General features: G+C 30.0%; 1 protein-coding gene and 1 long non-coding RNA gene across 4 annotated transcripts in view; one reads left to right on the top strand and one right to left on the bottom strand.

The window, feature by feature from the left end:
- LOC101890887 (fatty acyl-CoA reductase wat) overlaps positions 1–17,189 on the bottom strand; it is a 25,915-nt gene extending 8,726 nt beyond the window's left edge. The window contains exon 1 of one of the 3 annotated variants that reach the window (XM_059125884.1): positions 17,129–17,189. In XM_059125884.1, coding sequence (XP_058981867.1) covers positions 17,129–17,174 — 46 coding nt within the window. In that variant the 5' untranslated portion in view covers positions 17,175–17,189. Of the gene's footprint in view, positions 1–7,440; positions 7,660–17,128 lie in introns of those variants that run through there. The other 2 variants (XM_059125885.1, XM_059125886.1) reach the window with 2 other exon arrangements.
- A 786-nt stretch (positions 17,190–17,975) lies between these two features.
- On the top strand, positions 17,976–19,076 carry LOC131803931 (uncharacterized). The gene is made up of 2 exons (XR_009342834.1): positions 17,976–18,095; positions 18,693–19,076. It is a non-coding gene; the product is annotated as an uncharacterized LOC131803931 (long non-coding RNA).
- Positions 19,077–21,021: the final 1,945 nt, after the last annotated feature.

The following is a 21,021-nucleotide window of genomic DNA, read 5'->3' as shown; positions in this document are numbered from 1 at the left end:
AAGTTAATATACCCTCCATAGTATGGTGGAGGGTATAATAATATTAATATTAATAATAATAATAATAATAATAATAATAATAATAATAATAATATAATAATAATAATAATAATAATAATAATAATAATAATAAAAATAATAATAATAAATAAAAATAATATTAATAATAATAATAATAATAATAATTATTATTATATTATAATAATAATAATAATAATAATAATAATAATAATAATAATAATAATATAATAATAATAATAATTATAATAATAATAATAATAATAATAATAATAATAATAATAATAATAATAATAATAATAATTATAATAATAATAATAATAATAATAATAATAATAATAATAATAATAATAATAATAATAATAATAATAATAATAATAATAATAATAATAATAATTATAATAATAATAATTATAATAATAATAATAATAATAATAATAATAATAATAATAATAATAATAATAATAATAATAATAATAATAATAATAATAATAATAATAATAATAATAATAATAATAATAATAATAATAATAATAATAAAAATAATAAAAATAATAATAATATTAATAATAATAATAATAAAAATAATAAAATAATAATAATAAAAATAATACTAATAATAATAATAATAATAATAATAATAATTATTATTATTATAATAATAATAATAATAATAACAAGTTAAAAAGCAGTAAGTTCGGCCGGGCCGAACTTTTAATACCCTCCACCATTTGCAACGAATTTGAAAACTTTTAAAAAATAAAATCCTTAAAAAAATTCTGTTAAAATTTTAAAAATACCGAATATAGCCGTTATATTGGGGTCTATACGACGTGGACATACATAGGCATTGTTTGTCATAAGCCATTACCATATTCAAATTCGAAACTTGAAATAAACGGTGAATAATGTAGCTAAAATCATCAAAATATCGTATATAAGGAGGTGCCGTTATATCGGAGCTGTACGAAGACCTGGACCTGCATAGACAATTTTCTGTCACAGGCTGTAGCATCTATTACGAACTTCAAATACCACATCTCAAACAATTTCGGTGGGTATTGTACCTAAAATCGTCAAAATACCGAATATAGGGAGGTACTGATATATGGGGCCTATACGTAGACCTGGACCCGCACAGACAATTTTCTGTCACAGACTGTAGTTCCCATAACAAACTTCAAATACCAATTTTGAAACAATTCCGGTGAAAAATGTCGCTAAAATCATCAAAATACCGAATATAGGGAGGTACCGTTATATGGGGGCTATACGAAGACATGGACCTGCACAGACAATTTTCCGTCTTAGGGTGTAGTATCCATTTTGAACTTCAAATACCAAATTTGAAACAATTCCCGTGAATAATGTCGCTAAAATCATCAAAATACCGAATATAGGGAGGTACCGTTATATGGGGGCTATATGAAAACGTGGACCTACATGGCCCATTTACGAACTTAACCTGCCTACTGGAAAAATAAACATGTGTGCAAAATTTTAGCCATCTATCTCAATTCATTCGAAAGATAGCGTGATTACAACAGACAGACAGACAGACGGACAGACAGACGGACAGACAGACAGACAGACGGACATCGCTAAATCGACATAGAATTTTACGCTGATCAAGAATATATATACTTTGTTGGGTCTGACATGAGTATTTCGAGGAGTTACAAACGGAATGACAAAGTTAATATACCCTCCATAGTATGGTGGAGGGTATAAAAATAATATTAATAATAATAATAATAATAATTATTATTATTATTATAATAATAATAATAATAATAATAATAATAATAATAAAAATAATAATAATAAAAATAATATTAATATTAATATTAATAATAATAATAATAATAATAATAATAATAATAATAATAATAATAGTAATAATAATAATAATAATAATAATAATAATAATAATAATAATAATAATAATAATAATAATAATAATAATAATAATAATAATAATAATTATTATTATTATTATTATTATTATTATTATTATTATTAATTATTATTATTATTATTATTATTATTATTATTATTATTATTATTATTATTATTATTATTATTATTATTATTATTATTATTATTATTATTATAATAATTATAATAATAATAATAGTTTAAATATTTATAATATTAGTAACAATAATAATGACAATCTATTTACAGGGTGAGACAAAAAAACTGCAACCAACTTCAGGCTTAGAAATACCACTCATCCGACTGCTGTTAAAATTATTCCAGTGACTATATTTTTTTACAAGCGTACAAAAGCCTTTTGGTGAGAATTTGTCAGAAAAAAATGTTTTTCGTAATGAAATTCAAGCGTGATAGTGTGATTTCTTTATATTTGGCTGGAAAACCACAATTGGCTATCGTTAGAGCACTCCAGCATTTAAATGTGAATAAATCTTTTGTGTTTCGTGCCATCGCTCGTTACCATGATACTGGTAGCCTGACGTCAAGGAAGTGGACAAATGAAAACAGCAACATCAGCAGAAATGGTTCGAAAAGTAACGAAGCGACTTGATCGAAAACCGAAAAATGGCTGAATGAGCTGAACATATTGCAATATTCCATTCGGCAAATATTGAAAAATTAGCTCGGCTTAAAGCCATTGAAATTACAAAAAGTGCAAAAACTTACACCTCAACAGAAAGAAAATAGACTCAAAAGAGCTGAAGAGTAGCTTCGCTTGTTCGAAAGTGGTGAGCTGCCGAATTTGGCAAAATGATCGTGTTTACTTGCCAGAGGTCAGCTGCATATCTGCACATTCGGTTGGCCAACAGAACTCAAGTGCCGGCCATGGTGTTGGTGTGGGCCGCCATAACAGCCAATGGTCGCTCTCCGCTCGTATTAATCGAACGTGGCATCAGAATAAATGCCGAATATTATCGCGAAAATATTCTGGAGAATGTATTAAAGCCTTGGGCACGCAAACATTTTGGCCGCAGACCTTGGACATTCCAACAGGACTCAGCACCATCGCACTCAGTACTCATATTTAAAAAATGAAGTTTCTCCGTGATATCTCCGGATACCAATCCATTGGACTATTTTGTCTGGAGTATTTTGAAAAGCAAGGTTGGCACCAAAAAATACCAAAGTGTCGATCACCTCAAGCAAGCGCTTCGCCGGGAATGGACCAAAAAACCGCAAAGCAGATTCCGTTTGGAGGCCATAATTCGTGCCAAAGGTGACCAATTCTAACAAATCTAAACTTTTTCTAAAATTTAATGCTATTTCCGACAATTTTGCTTCCATTCAAAAAAATATGAAAAAAATTATGGCTTTTGACTTTGTTGCAGTTGTTTTATCTCACCCTATATATATAAAAGAGAAGTGAAATAACAGACTGAGTGACTGATGTAGAAACGTCTGAGACTAGTAAATCGAACATTTTCACGAGGGTCATTCATGCTGCGAAAGCATGTGATACGTCTGGGTTTTTGGAAATTCGTACTAAAAGGGTGTGTAGCAAAAATGTAATACTTTTTGTATTTTACAAACACTTTAAGTTCTTTAAAAAAATAGATAAAAATATATATTTAGTTCTTTAAAAAATATACATAAAAACCACGTTTACTCCTTTGAAAAATATTCACTAAACCACGTTTAGTTCTTTAAAAAATCTTCATTAAAATCACGTTTAGTCCTTCACAAATAATCAATAAAAATCCATGTTCATTGCCCTGAAAGTCCTTCAAAATTCGCCATAATAGCTCTAATAGATCTTGAAAGTTATTCGTTTTTGATATTTGCACTTAGCACTGCTTCAAGAAAGCTCAATCATCCGGACAGTTCAATGTTCCAAAGTTCCAGTTTTGAATATTTCCAACCAACAATAATGATATTAGCTTATTAAATAAGCAATGAAAAGGTCAATTATTTGATATTACTGTGTGTTTTTGCATAGATAATTTTATTATACCCTCCACCTTGGAAAGACCCCATAAAGTATATATATACATAATCAGTATAAACTTCTAAGTCGATTTAACGATGTCCGTCTGTCTGTCTGTTGAAATCACGATACAGCCCACATTATTTGACGTAGAGCGCCAAAATTTGGCAGAGCAATTTGTATTGTGTCTAGGATGGTTGGTATTGAAAAGATATATCGGTCCACGTTCTGGTATAGTCCCCATATAATGGTACCTCCCGATATTCGGTATTTTGATGATTTATGCCACATTTTTTCACTGAATTGTTTGAAAATTGGTATTTGTAGGTCATAACGAGTCCCTGTGCGTGTGGTAAAACATGTCATGTGTAGGTCCACGTTTTGGTATAGCCCCCATATAAAAGCACCTTCCGATATTCGGTATTTTTATTATTTTTGCCACATTTTTTCATGGATTTGTCTAAAAATTAGTATTAGTTGGACATAATGGGTTCCAGCTCCGGTGGCGAAACATTGCATGTAAGGGTCCACGATTTGGTATAGCCCCCATATAACGGTACCTCCCGATATTCGGTTTTTTGATGGTTATTGCCACATTTTTTCACTGATTTGTCTAAAAATTGGTATTTGTGGGTCATCATGGGTCCTAGTTCGTGTGGCGAAACATTGTATGTATTTTGATGATTTTTGACACATTTTTTTTAACAAATTTCTCTGAAAATTGATAGTTGTCCATATAAAACCTCCATATAAAACTGCATTCAAAAAAAAAAAAAAAAAAGAAAGAACTTTATGAAGTTTAAAGATGGGACAAGACAGATTCAAGATATGGCAACCCTGTAAAAGTACCACTGTTGTTATGATATCGTAACAACATAGTTAGCAATGTTAAGCGATTTAAACCGCTTAGGCAATGTGTAATTAATTGGGACAGTCTATGAAATAGAATTTTAAAACCCAACTTTGGGATTTTTCATATTTTTATTTTAATTTTTTTCTACAAATGTGTTTTTTATATTAACATGGTCCTGTCGTGTGCTGTTATTCTAGATAGTATTTTGTCTAGTCTTTACTATTTTAGGTCTTTTTTTGCGTCAAAGACCTAAAACAAAGACATATGTAGAAGTGTAAAGATAGGACAAGACAGAGCCAAAATATGGTAACCCTGTGGAAATGTGGGTTACCATATTTTCACTCTGTCTTGTCCTATCTTTACACTTCTGTGTATTTGTTTGCGTATTTAGTAGAGCTTTACATAACAAAAATGTTTTTATGGGGAATTTGTTTTAATTATTAAATTATAGAAGGTAGAACAAAACTACCCCCCAAATACAATTTCTTTCTTTTGGTGCCCTTATTTTTTGTTTTGAATAAAAAATACAATAATTTGAAATTATTTCAAATTTTGTTGCAAAATAAATGCAAATTATGAATAAGTAAAGCCTACTGTTGCATATTTAAAAGTCTATTTGACACTATAAAGCTGGGAATACATAAAGCGCTTATTTGGCTGGCTTAAGTCATCGGCCGGCTTTTTCGGAAATGAACAAAGGAGTCTTGGGCCAAAATCGAACTAGGTCAACCTAAAACTCCTTTGTTCATTTACGAAGAAGCCAGCCGATGACTTAAGCCAGCCAAATATGCGCTATATGTATTTCCAGCCTAAGACTTCGGCACAGAGTTGCATTTTAATACCCTGCACCATAGTATGGAGGATATATTAAGTTTGTCATTCCATTTGTAACACCTCGAAATATACATTTTAGACCCCACAAAGTATACATATTCTTGATTAGCATAAAATTCTATGTCGATTTAGCGATGTCCGTCCATCTGTGGAAATCACTCTAGCTTCTGAACGAAATGAAGTAGTTTGATAAAATTCTACTCAAATGTATATTATGTCTGCAGGACTTTTGGCATGTAGGTCCACGTTTTGATATAGCCCCCATATAACGGTACCTCCCGATATCCGGTACTTTGATATTAGCGACATTATTCACCGGTATTGTTTCAAATTTTGTATTTGAAGTTCGAAATGGATACTACAGCCCAAGACAGAAAATTGTGTGTGCAAGTCCACGTCCCCCACGTATAGCCCCCATGTAACGTTTTCTTCCTATATTTGTTATTTTGATGATTTTATCTACATTATTCACCGATTCCAGCAATTTGTAAACAAACAAAATGATTGTATTTACTTGAAAATGTGCACCTTCGGTTGGCCACTAGAACTCAAGCGCCGGCCATAGTGATGCTGTGGGCTGCTATAACAGCCGATGATCCTTCTCCGCTCTTATTAACCGACCGTGGCATCAGAATAAATGCCGATTATTATCGCGGAAATATTCTGGAGGATGTATTAAAGCCTTGGCCACGCAAACATTTTGGCCGCAGACCTTGGACTTCCAACTCCAACAGGACTCAGCACGCGCCACCCAAGAATGGTTACAAAATGAGGTTCCTTGCTTCATTCCCAGCACATAATGACCACCAAAATCTCTGGATACCAATCCGTTGGACTATTGGCACTAAAAAATACTAAAGTGTCTATCATCTCAAACAAGCGCTTCGCCGGGAAAGGACCAAAAAACCGCAGACCAACATTCGGGCAGCGTGTGATAGTTTTGAAGGCCATAATTCGTGCCAAAGGTGACCAATTCGAACAAATCTAAACTTATTGTAAAATTTGATTTTATTTCCAATATTTTTAAATTTCTTTCAATAAAAGTTAAAAAAAATGTAAAAGTTATGACGTTTGACTTTGTTACAGTTTTTTATATCACCCTGTAAATGGGAGCTATATTTAGTTTTTCACCGATTATCTCAAATTTCAATAGGATCCGTCCTTGGGCCGAACAAATGACTTGTGCAAAATTTCATCTGGATCGGGTAATAAATGCGAACTGTACTTTGTTTACAAAAATACATGGACAGACAGACGGATGGACATGCATAAATCGACTGAGAATGTGATTATATACAGATCATCAATAGGAACTATGGGTCTATATCGTTTCATTTTGCCCGTTACAAATAAGTGCACAAAGACACCTTCAAAGACCTAAAATGGTAAAGACTAGACAAAATGCGTTCTGAGCAAATGGTTTGTGTCTACACTATCTAGATAACAGTTCATGACAGGACCATGTTAATATAAAAAACACATTTATAGAAAAAAATGACAAACAAAAGTTTGAAAAATCCAAAAATTGGGTTTCAAAATTCTATCCCATAGACTTTTCAAATTAATTGCATATTGCCTAAGCGGCAGTATATCTTTGACACCCTTTGGTGTAGGGTATAAAAAGAAATCGATATTCAATTTGTTTCCTTATATTTGTAAAGGAAATACTTCATTTTTTTCCTATTTATTTTTGTACACTTCTTTCGGGCATATCCTTCTTATTTATCTGCTTCTTTTAATTTATCCAATTTAAGAGTCCTTCCTAATATTTTTTTTTTGCTCAATGTAGTTTCTCTAATTTTCACTGTTTCACGTTTTATCCTTGTTCATATCCTTAGAACACTTGTGATGGACTATTTTTATATTTCGTTTTCACTTTCCTTGAATATCCTTTTCGGTTTTGGAATCAGTTTATTTTGTTAGGTTTTTATGCTCACAACCGCCTTGGTCCGATGACCATATACAACTGTCAGTCTCAGCGACTTTTTCCAAAGTTGTCACAACTATTCCATAAATATGGAATACGAATAATTTGAATAATTTTTGCTTGCATTTTATGTCGAAAGAGAAGAAACGAACACCAGGCGGAAGGTGTAATGTCATGACTTATAGTTTCTATACGAAGCTTAGGACTGTAAATAAATATATATAATACCTTATTTGCTATTTTTTGCATATTTAAAACAATAAACCAGCAAAGAAAGTCTTAAAATCGGGCGGGGCCGAATTTATGATACCCTGTACCACTTTGCTAATTTAGTAGATCTCCACTTAACAATTAAAAGTTTTTATGCACAATTAATTTAATATCGGATAAAGATACATATATATAGGAGCTATATCCAAATCTTAACCGATCTCGATAAAATTCAGCAAAGGTATTCCTGAGCTGAATTTGATATATTTCCCTGAATATCGTTGTTTCGGAGTTCATATTACGGCTGCGGAGGACAAAAATAACAAATCGGAAGAACAATATATATGGGAGCTATAGCTATATCTGAACCGATTTCGATCAAATTTGGCATACTAGCTTCTAGACTCAAATCGGTCGTATGTGCCAAATTCCATCTCATTTGGTCAATTAAAGGTAAATCGGAGGAAATTATATATGGGAGCTATATCCAAATCAGAACCGATCTCCATAAAATTTTGCAAAGATATTTCTGAGCTGTATTTGATATATTTCCCCACATATTGTTGTTACAGAGTGCATATTACTGTTGCGGAGGACAAAAATAACGAATCAGATGAACAATATATATGGGAGCTATAGCTATATCTGGGCCGATATTTGGCATACTTATTTTCAGACCTAATTTGGTTGTATGTGCAAAATTCCATAATATTCGGGCTGATATTACACGTTTTGTGCACAATAAAAGGTAAATCGGACGAAGTTATATATGGGAGCTATATTTAAATTTTGACTGATTATCTCCAATTTCAATAGGGTTCGTCCTTGGGCCAAACAAATGTTGTTTGGAAAATTTCACCTGGATCGGGCAATAAATGGGAACTGTACTTTGTTTACTGAAATACATGGACAGACGGATGGATGGATTCTATGCAGATCATAAAAAGGAACTATGGGTCTATCTCGTTTCCTTTTGCCTGTTACAAACAAATGCACGAAGACATAATACCCTGACCACCTTGTGGTGTAGGCTATAAAAAAAACTAAAGAGTTTCGAATATTTTAATCCGGACGCAATGTGTTATACAATCTATATAAATATAAAAGAGTAGTGAATCTAGAATCTAGCTTTAGCTGTTTTGCCTGGGCATTGATTCGATATTCACTACTCTTATACCCACAAGGTGGTCAGGGTATTATGTCTTTGTGTATTTGTATGTAGCAGGCAAAGGGAAACGAGATAGACCCATAATTCACATTCTGAGACGACCTGAGTCCGTCTGTCTGTCCATGTATTTTTGTAAACAAAGTACAGGTCGCATTTATTGCCGGATCGAGATGAAATTTTGCCCAAGTCATTTGTTTGACCCAAGGACGAACCCTATTGAAATTAGAGATAATCGGTCAAAATTTAGATATAGCTCCCATACATATCTTCGTATGCCAAATTTGATCGAAATTGGTTCAAATATAGCTATAGCCCCCATATATATTTTTCATCCGATTCGATATTTTTGTTCTCCGCAGCCGTAATATGCGCTCTGTAACAACGATATGTGGGGAAATGTATCACATACAGCACAGAAATACCTTTCTCAAATGTCATCGAGTTCGGTTCTGATTTGGATAAAACTCCCATATATATTCGACTGATTTGGTTTTTTTTTGTGCCCCAAACATGTAATTTTACCCCATCGGTATGGAATTTCGCACCTGCGACCAAATTGAGTATAGAAACAATTATGTCAAATTTGTTGAAAATCGGTTCAGATATTTTGGAAATTCGAACTTAAAGGCTACTAAAATGGTACTAAATTTCTAAAATGGCACCATTTGGTATTATGCGAACGGAAAGAGCCCAAAACTTGAAATTTCGTATTGGAATCAAGGTTAGATAGAAAGTAAGTTTTGATATATCAAAATTGTTTCGGAAATCATTAATAAGTGTGCGAAGGGATAAAGCTGAAATTTTTAATTGTGTATTAGTGGTTGGTTTGTGTTAAAATGAAGGTTTTGAAAATGGGTACTACAAGTGCATGAAAAGAACTATATTTGGTATAATTTGGTATTAGGGTCGCTGTTCATGGGTAGCATGGAAATATGGAGGTGATTAAGGAAGTATGTACTCTAATTGTACTAAAATTACTAAATAGTACTAAATTTGGTATTGGCAGAAGGAATATAGCGGAAATCTTACAATTTGATATGGATGTCAATATTGGTGTATGTGGTAAAGATATTGGAAATGTGTACTATGATTGTACGAAAAGTACTGAATCGTACTGAATTTGGTATTAGGTGAAGAGAAAGAGATGCAATTCTGAAATTAGATTATATTGATTACTGATGGTATCTGTGTTTGAGATTCGAAAGTGGTTTAAAATGCATCCTATATTTTAAATTTTCCTTAATTTTGATATTGAAATCTTGGTTTGTATCTGGAATTGAGATATGGAAGTGGTTTTGGAAATATGTACTCTAATTGTACGAAAATTACTAAATAGTACTAAACGTAGTATTGGGTGAAGGAATAAAGCGGAAATCTTACAATTTGATATTCCAAGAAAAAATATTCTTTAAAAATCCACGTTTAAGGCTCGAATATTCCATGGGAAAATATTCTTAAAAATCTGCGTTTAAGGCTCCAATATTCCATGGGAAAATATTCTTAAAGAATCCATGTTTAACGCTCCAATAGTCCAAGGAAAAATATTCTATAAAAATCTACGTTTAAAGCTCCAATATTCAATGGAAAAATATTCTTTAAAAATCAACGTTTATCGCTCCAAAAGTCCATGGTAAAATATTCTTTAAAAATCCACGTTTAAGGCCCCAATATTCAATGGAAAAATATTCTTTAAAAATCCACGTTTAAGGCTGCAGTAGTCCATGGAAAAATATTCTTTTAAAACCCGCATTTAAGGCTCTAATAGCACTTGAAAAATATTCTTTAAAAAAATCCACGTTTATCCACTCTTTAAAAAGCCTCTATGATTGTCCTTTAAAATATTGTTTTGTATTACCAATTAGCTGACTTGAAATGACAACAAAGTATTCTTATTGAAAATTGTATTTTATGAATTTTTGTATTTATTTTTCAAATATTTTTTTGTCTTATTAAATAAGTGTACATTAATATTTTTTGTTTTTTTTTTTTTGGTTTTAAAATTTTCCGATTTTTTTTATAATTAATGTAAGTGTTAAGGATTTTAGAATATTAAATATCCTTAAATAAAACATTCATTATTTGCATAATCTTTATCATTATTATTATTATTATTTAGTTTAGTTAGTTAATAGTAGTTATTATTTTTTTGGTTTTTGTTTCCTTTTAATATAATAAATATATATAGTTTAATATGTCTATATATATAAACTATATAAATTTTTGCATTCAATTAAACAAAATTGAATGGGGGGCCTTCCGTTTATATGTAGGTATGTTTGAATGTATGTATATATGCATGTTAGGTGTGTATATGTATGTAGGTATGGTACGATTTCTAAACGTTGGTTTTTTTTATTTATTATAATTTTTTGGTTATGGAATAGTAGTTGTTGTTTGTTTTTGTTTTTAATTTTATTAAATTTCTGTAGATGTATCAATTTGGTTTATTTTCAATTTTTTTTAGTTTCCTTAATTAATTTCTTATTCAAGCTTAACTTAAATCAACAGCAAGTTGGGCTGCCTTCATTTCTTCTTCTAGGTTAGGTTACGTCGGGGATGTATTTCTTTTTTCTTGTTTGCCTTTCCTTTTGTTGTTTTTTCTTCTTCTTTGGTGTATGTATGTATAAATGAACTTAAGTATATGCATTTTTTTGTTTTAATTATTTTTTTGTTGTGTAAGTTTTTTTCTCTTCATTTTTCATAAAAAATAATTCTAATGGAATCGGTAATTGGTTTTTCATTTTTAATTTATTAATATTATTAATGTATGCTTTGATTTAGATGACCCGGTTGGTGGTTTTGCGAAAAACGTTTTTTTTTTTTGGTTTGTTGGGTTATGGAGTTTATATTTAAATATTTCCTTTTTGTTTTGCTATAGAATTGAAATATTTTTTTTGGTTTTTGATTTTCTTGTTGAATAGTGAATGATTTTTTTTGCGTTTTTTTGTGATTATTTATATATATAAATATGTTTTTATTTATATGAGAAATAATATGCTATGCCTTGATTTTTGTGTTATATTTCCAAAACTATAGTTTCCCCGGTAATAAGTGATGTTGGGAAAACATTCAAATTGAAGATTTTTTATTGGCTCATTTCAAATTGAATGCTTCGGTGGAAAACTATGTTTGGGAAATATTATATACATATTTTTTTTCGGAATATTTTAAGTGTGCAATTATCTTGAAACAGAAATAAAAGTAAAACATAATTTGAATTAAGAAAAAGGATTCAGAGAAAAGGTCAGTTGCGGACATCGAACTTTCTCCAGGGCTCCACAAAGAATTTCGTTAAAGGCGATCAAAGTAGTTCAATTTCGTAACAAAATGTTTGAGTAACAATTTTTAAAAACTGTTTATAAAAAATTGTCTTTTAAAACAGAGCGTTTTTGCGGTCTTATGCCATATTTACGTTAGAACTTTCTGCAGGGTGTACATACTTAAGGAGGATTTATTTTAAGTATAAGTAATGGATATGACAATTTTAATCCAATTCCTTTGGGTTGTCCCATGGTACAATAAGAAGGTAGAACAGCTTCGTAAAACTACAGAAACACAGCCCTGAGGCTATGCCAGATTTCTGTCGGAATTATTCAAAATAATAGGCAACACGTTGTTTTCATTATTTTGACATTTTTTGTTGCTTTCTAAAATGAGTCAAATAGAGCCAAAGTCGAATGAAATGCCTGGATGTTCTCTAAAAAGTATGATCCTAATTGTTCAATCTTTCAGTATGATGACAAAATTCTAATAAAGAAGGCGTAATACAATTTCTGCAGAAAAGGAAAGCAGACGAAACTAATCAACTATTCTTCTTTCCTTTTGAAGTATTCGGCAATTTGAAAGCTATTTTTTGGAATTAGCCTAACCTAAAGGTGATGACACATAAGCAGCTTGAAGTCTTCGCATAATATATTTTGTGACCCATCATAAAAGGATGCCAGAGCCGCACTCGAATCCTGCCAAGCTGCTTATGTACCTTTACCTCAATGGTTTTGTTGCTTGGAAGAATGAATTTACGAAATTGGAATTTCTTATCTTTTTGTTTTTTTTTTTTTTTTTTTATATAAACGTTTTCCTCTTTACCCACTCTCTCACATTGTTTCGATGAAATTGTTTCTTTGTTAGACTAATCGTTCTCTTCACCGTCTGAATTCGCTTTCTGTTTGACATTATTGAATAGAAATTTTGGTATAAACTGTGCCCTGGCTTATTGTTTCCTAAAGTGTATTGTATGGTGCTATTATTTTGCTAACAATGCCTTTACACGGTGGCATTTTGAGCTGGCATTTTTATAAAGTCTCTTTTAAAATTTCTGCGTAAATCTTCGCGCCTTTACACGGTGGCATTTTACGATAATAGTGCTTGGCATTTTTTCTGACATTTTATTTTATTCAGTATTTCGTATAGAGCTGTATTGTTGTGCTAATTGTTTGTAGCAGATATTTATAAAGAAGTGATTTAAAATTAAATGTGTGAATCTAAAGAAGAAATGATGGAAAAAGTTATTGAGGTGTTAAATATTGCATTATTAACTTTTATTTTAACTTTCTTTTTTACTTTTTAATACTTCCAATTAATTTTCATATAATTCACTATACAATTCATGGTAGAAGAATATAGGTAGACGCATCGACGCAGCTGCTGGGACAATGAACTGTCAAACCAATTTTGGAATTGAAAATGTTGAATGAAAAGTTATTTAAATTTGTAAAAATCGTTGAAAAACACGCATTATAATAACCTCCAAACGTCGTTGTATTAGAAAACATATAAAAATCTACTTACATTTGAAAAGAAACTAAAATAATTTTGACATATCAATGCTCCCAAGCGTTGATGCATCTACCTGTGTTTTTCTACCATGATACAATTCAATCACTAAAAACATAACAACACAATAAAAGAAACACATCAAAAATTACATTAAAGAAACGATATGAAATGTCAAAATCATAAAAAATTCGGAAGAAGCAAAAAGAGAAATGCAAAGAAAATGGCATGTAACCCTGTGCGGTGGCTTATCGTGCCATTTTTTCTTCTATCCTTGTCTCTCTACACCTTTTACCAACAAAAAAAATGGCATGGTTAAAAAATGACACCGTGTAAAGGCAGTGTTACTCTTAGATGTTTACTTTTTAGAAGCGAAAGAGTAATGAGTAACAATTTGTTTTGTATGACTACTTTATTTCCGTAGAGAACCCTGTATCTTTTGAACGAAACCCTCAATAGCCTTACTTAAAATACTTAAAAAAAGTAAACAAAAACGCTTATAAACAATGTCATACATATATGCACATTTCATTGTTTCTTTTTTTTTTTTTAAATAAAAAAATAGTTTTTAATTTAAAATCAACTGATTTTTTTCATATTTGTGTGAGTTTTTGTTTCTACATTTTAGATATATTTTCATTTCGCAAAAATATTTCATCTTTTGTATGAGTTTTTTTTTTTCATTTGGTTTTGTTTTCATGTTTGTTTTTGGTATGGAGAGGAACTTGTAAAAATGGTCCCCATTTGAAACATTGTTGTCTATTTCTACAGCAACAACGACATGTGCATTAAAACAATATAAAATAATGAATTGATTAAAATATTGAATTATTAAATAAAAAATGAAATAAGAACAATTAAAAAACCAGTTTTTGGACGGACAAAATTAAAATACGTATATATTTTAAAATAAAACTAAAAAAATAACAGTTGAAATAAATTAATAATTTATTTAATATATTTTGTTTTTTTTTAATAATAATTATAATTAAAAATTATATATAATATTAAAAAATTATATATTATATAATATAAAAAACTGCTTGTGTGTGAATATTGAAGCTTTTTAAAAGCTAGTCATTGTGTTTATTATATTATCCATTCTTTTTTTTAAGAAATATTTAATAAAATGTTTATGTTTTTGTTATTAATTTATATATTTTATATATGATGTTGTGTGGGTATGTGTTTTTAGTGTTTCTTTTTATTTAAAGCTTTATACAACACTTTTTTTATTTGTAAATATTAAATTAAATAAGCTATAAAGTTTTATGAAGGAATAACAAATTAGCTTTAAAACAAAATTTGAATTAAAAAAAAAAAACAAGTAAAAAAGCAGCGGCCCGGCCGAACTTTTAATTCTCTCCACCATATAGAAGGAACTTGAAATTTTCAAAAATACCATTTAAACTATGACCTTTATACGGGGGCTATGCGAAAGTGTGGGCCTGCATACAAAATTTTTAGGCACTCATTACAAACATGTAGCCATTTAAAATCATCAAACTCCCAAATAACGGGAGGTACCGTTATATGTGGTGCTATACGAAGACTTGAGCCTTCATAAGTTTTTTAATAGGCTATAGTACCCAATACAAACTTCAAATACGAAATTTAAAACAATTCGGATAAATTATGTCGCAGAAATCATCAAAATACCGAATATAGGGAGATACCATTATATGGGGAGCTATATGAAGACTTGGACCTTTATAAGTTTTTTTTAATCGGCTATAGTACCCGATACAAACTTCAAATACGAAATCTGAAACAATTTGGGTAGACGATGTCGCTAAAATCATCAATATGCCGAATATCGGGAGGTACCGTTATATGGGAGCTATACGAAGACGTGGACTTTCGTAGGAAATTTTTAGGCATAAGCATGCTGTACCTATTTCAAACTTCGAAAACGAAATTTGAAACAATTCGGGTAAATGATATCGCTAAAATCATCAAAATACCGAATATCAGAAGGTACCGTTATATGGAGGGCTATACGAAGACTTGGACCTTCATAAGTTTTTTTTTTTTAATAGGCTATAGTACCGATTACAAACTTTAAATACGAAATCTTAAACAATTTGGGTAGATGATGTCGCTAAAATCATCAATATACCGAAAATCGGGAAGTACCGTTATATGGGTGCTATACGAAGACGTGGACTTTCGTACGAAATTTTTAGGCATAAACTGTAGTACCCATTAAAAACTTCGAATACGAAATTTTAAACAATTCGGGTAAATGATGTCGCTAAAATCATTAATATACCGAAAATCTGAAAGTACCGTTATATGGGGGTTATACGAAGACGTGGACCTATGTATGAATTTTTTAGGCATAAGTTGTAGTACCCATTACAAACTTCGAAAACGAAATTTGAAACAATTCGGATGTCATTAAAATTACCAAAATCCCGAATATAAGGAGGTACCGTAATAGGGGGCAATTATTGGCAAAGTACACATGTGTGCAAAATTTTAACCTTCTATCTCAATTCTTTCGGAAGATAGTGTGCTTACGACAGACAGCCGGACATCGCTTAATCGTCTTAAAATTTTACGCTGATTCTGAATATATACACTTTGTAGGGTCTATCGTAAATTACAAACGGAAAGACAAAGTTAATATACCCACCATAGAATGGTGGAGGGTATAAAAATAATAATAACTATGTTGTTACCTTTGATTGCACTCAATATAGGGATTATCGTTCAAAGTCCACGCATGCTTTTAATCTATGGATCCCTGGTCCGATGCCAAACACTCCTCTAGTGGGATTTTCTAACTCATTTTTTGTGTTACCAACAAAAATCGGTAACTTTGAAACCGAAAATTTTGATATAAAAAAGAAGTTAAAATTGAAAACATATCTACCGGTAGGTCTTACTGGCTGCTTTGATTTCGTCGCTAACTTACCGACAAATTTGGTAAATTACGGAAATTATAAGCAATTTAATTTTACCGACTTTTGTCGGTAACTCACAAAGTTAGCTTGAGAATTTCACTACTGGATATACTTACATCTATTTTTTTCATAATAGGTGTGGTTGGCAAGCCTAAAATTTGCAAAAATTGTTGACAATTTTTACTGTTGTCTGTTTACAAAAGTTCTGCTTAAAAGAGCCATTCGAAGGAGGAGACAGACGAGAGGCCTACAACTTCTTGCAGCATAAATTTCTTCATGCAAACACTTGAGACTCTTCTTCTTCTCCTTCCGGTGTTGTATATTTGGTTCGGTTCATTTTTAATATTTGCGTTCTCAATTTCTTTTAATTGCGGACAAATTGCTTGGTTTTGACAAATGAGATGATTGCTTGCAAGTTTTTGCAGGGATTCCGTTTTTTGTTTACTTTTCACAGTTTTCTTGCAGAAGACAATAAAACTACCTCACTCTCTCAGAGTGCAGGAAAAGTACTTACTACTTTGCGCCTCAATTACATAAGCAGCAGTCGAAACTCCCGGCATTGTGTAAAAATTAACGAAATTAACTTTCTGTTCGCACAAAAAAACTCTTTTTTAAACATAATATTCTTCCTAAATTTCTACTTCTACAGCGTTTTCTACAGACATGTCACTGGAACGAATTCGGTACGAAAGTGATTTTAATTTCATATTTAGCTTCTTCAGAAATCGTAAAAAGCAGAACTTTTCTGGTTTGAAACCACTTTTGTTTTTGCAAGTGAAATTGTATTTCTATGAAAACTTGTGACTTTAAAACACTCTCAAAACACGTTTAAGTAATAACAATGTTGTCTCAGTGACAAATACACAAATAAATTTACATTTTTTTTATATATTTTATTTAAAGTAATTACCAAATTTTAATGGTTTCTCAATTGACGATGCCATTTGTTAACAAAGTGTTGCCACATTATTTTTTCTTGAAAATCATTTTTTCTTCAAATAAAAATTACTCATCTGTGAAAACCAAAACGATGTGGCATTACGAATAATAAACTGAAGCAAAGAGGAAAAACGAAACAAAAAGAACTCTCGAAAAAAGAGTGTGGAAGAAATATTTAAGATATGTATTGTGAAATGCTTTTTAATCAACTATTCATTAATTAATAATTCCTTCTGGTTTTTCGTTTGAAAAAAAAAATTTGTTTGTTTTTTTTTTTTAATTCTGACCTCAAGAATCCCTGATGTTGACTATCGAAGACAGTCGAAATATCGGAAAAATAAATTAAAACGTAAAAAAACAAAGTCGTCTGTTTTTTTTTTAATTCTTACCTCAAGCCAAACGAAAAACCAGAAGAAAATATATTGATCAAAGGTCAACAATAACTATACAAATTAATTAATATTTTAAAGGCAGGCACAGGAATTCGGCACAAGAAATTATTATTATATATTTTATGGACATAGCGAGGGGCCATGTCAAAGGTGAGAGAGTGGCATAGGTTAAAAGAATTGTGTCACAATAAGAAAGAAAATGCAAAAAACTTGTGGTGGTTCTTTCAACAAATATGTGCTCAGGGAAATTGAGGAATCAATTGCAATGTTTCTTTTTGCACTAAAAAAAAAACTCTTTTAAACAGAATATTTAAGGGCTAAGTACATAAGAAGCTTGAAGTCATGGCTAGGCATATTCATGTCAAATTATAATGGAAAACGACGGCTGGATTTTAGTGCGGCTCTGTAATCCCTTTGTGAAATGTCACAAAATATGCCTAGCCATGACTTTAAGCTTCTTATGTACTTAGCCCTTTACACTTCTACAATGTTTCTAATCATGTGTTTTGTTTTGATTCCTCGTTCATTCGTTCTTTCATTCCCCTAATGTTACCATATTGAATATATAATGTTGCCATATTTACACTGAAATCGTTGATCACCAAATCGTACGAAATCTGAAGAAGCTAAAACAAAATCGAACGATTCAAACCATTTTGATACGATTTTGTGACATGTCTGTATATTTCTTTCCCATAACAAAGAAGAAAGGAAAATCACTGTAGGTATTGTTTCTTGTCATTGCAGGGTCAGATCTCCACTTTTCAAATGATATGACACTACGAAAAAGAAATAGAAATCCTGTCATGGAATTGGTCCGAAGAAATTCCTATATTTTGGAAATGAAACCCCTACAATTCACAGGAATAAAATAAAAATGTAATGGAAACAAAACGAAAACAAAATCATAACAGGGATTATTTGGTAATGTTTTTTTTTTTTCTTTATTTTTCTTCCACTTTATTGATTTGTATGTTTTTCCTTTAAATTAATTTTAATTTTGTTGTTGTTTCTGTTGAATGTGCGCATATAAATTATTAATATTAAATATTTGTTTTTGTTTGTTGTTGTTGGTTGGGGGTTTCTTGTTTTTTTTTTTTTTTTTTTTGATTTTCGTAATTTTAATAAAAAGCATAATAACATTAAAAATATATGACACAAAAAGTTTACTTTTGGATTTCCATTCTTTTGTTTTATTTTCGTTCATTAAATTATAAAATAAAAACAAATACAAATTATGCGTTTTATTTCTTCATTCTTTATCATATTAATAGTAAATAATAATTTATATAGAAATAAAACAAAAACAAATAAATTGTTTGCAAATATTATATATAAGGAGTAGACATTATATAATTAAAATTTTAAATACAATAAAAATAATTTTTATTATGAAATTTATTATTTATATTATTATTGTTATTTTTTTCGTGTTAATTCATATTATTTTGTTGCGTTATTATCATGACAAAAAAAAAACAATTATGAATGAAGCTATAGGGCAAAAAGAAAATAAGACCAAAATTAAATAAAAAATAAACAACAAAAAACATAAAAATAAACCAAAATTAGGTTTACAAACAAATACATTAATTTATTGTTATGATTAATATTCTTTTTGTAGGACACATTTTTAAATTAAGGAAAATAATAATATAAATATTTATAGTTTTACTTTTAGGTTTAATAAAAAAAAAGAGAACGTACTCGCATTACACTAGTTTTTTATGTTGTATAGTTGTTTTATTATAAATCTTTTTTTATTATATTTCAATTTACAAATGTAATTTTGCTTATGAGACAAGGAAACATAAAAATTCTTTATTCTGAGTAAGTAGAGGGTTTGGGTTAGGGATTGGGAAGGGTTGTGTGGGATTTGATAGAATGGATGATACATGAATGACTTCGGTTTTTTTACATGTCCAAATGATTATTATATAAATACATTCTTAAAACCTTGCAATTAAAAATAATCTTCGATTTCGACATTTATTTACAGAGAAAGAAAGATTGTTATCATGTTGTTGGTGAAAATAGAATAGAAAAGGAATTTTCAAAATGTCTGTTTCAGAAATATAAAAAATAATTTTTCGCAGGGTCCCTCTCATAACATAAAAACCGGCAATACTTGATTTACAGAAGACTTAAATAGAAATAGGCAAAAATTCTTACGAAATTCATATTGAGTCACAGCTGAAAATTATGTACAAAAATATTGTAAAACTTTGGAAAACTAATAAAATTCAATCCAAGATTTTTAATATACAGAAGAGGCATAGTTTTTGAGATCTAACAACCGGTCAAAGACATTGCTTCTCTTATGTAAAAAACAACATCCTTAGCTCAGAACTTCACAAAACTGGAATAAACTGAGAGATGGTTCATGCGATCGGTGTTTTGTATTTTCTAATGAAATATTGACTTTCATCTATTCTGTAACTTTAGTGTTCAGATGCAAATTGACCCTAGAGCAATAATTGCTTTTTCATAAAATATTTTATAAATGAAATTAAATATAGATTGAAAGTTCTCAACAGATTGAAGACACTTATGTAACAACTGTCCCCTACATATTCTCTATAGGAAATATTTATTAGACTGGAAATAAATATCGAAATTATATTCCCTCCAATTTTAAAAATGCGTTTTAGAATTGAAAAACTATGAAAAAACTTTTAGCTATTGCTTAAAAGGTAATGAAAATATCAAGACTTCAATTTCTTTTGAACAAGTCAACAAAATAAGAGGTTGAAAATATTGAAAATTTCTGCAGAGATTTTCACTCTTTGAAGAACTGTCCCTAAATATTGACTCAGGGAAATATCGAAGGAATACAGCTTTTAAGAACTATTGAACCAAATGATTGTGCCATCAAAAATCTACTGAAAATGTCAGGACATTCTTGACAAGGCATCTCCTTTTACAAATTTTATGGATAAATAAAAAAAGGTGATATTACAATTTTTTTTCAATTCTAAACAAATAAAAGACACCATATTAAAAAGGGGAAACAACTCAAGTTATTCATCAAAATCTATCGAAAATCTCAGGAATTCATTAACTAAGCATCGCCATT

This window comes from Musca domestica, unplaced genomic scaffold (assembly GCF_030504385.1).
Source record: "Musca domestica strain aabys unplaced genomic scaffold, Musca_domestica.polishedcontigs.V.1.1 35, whole genome shotgun sequence".
Taxonomy (NCBI): Eukaryota; Metazoa; Arthropoda; class Insecta; order Diptera; family Muscidae; genus Musca; species Musca domestica.
Note: the sequence above shows the minus strand (reverse complement) of the source record. Positions and strands in the feature narration are given on the sequence as shown.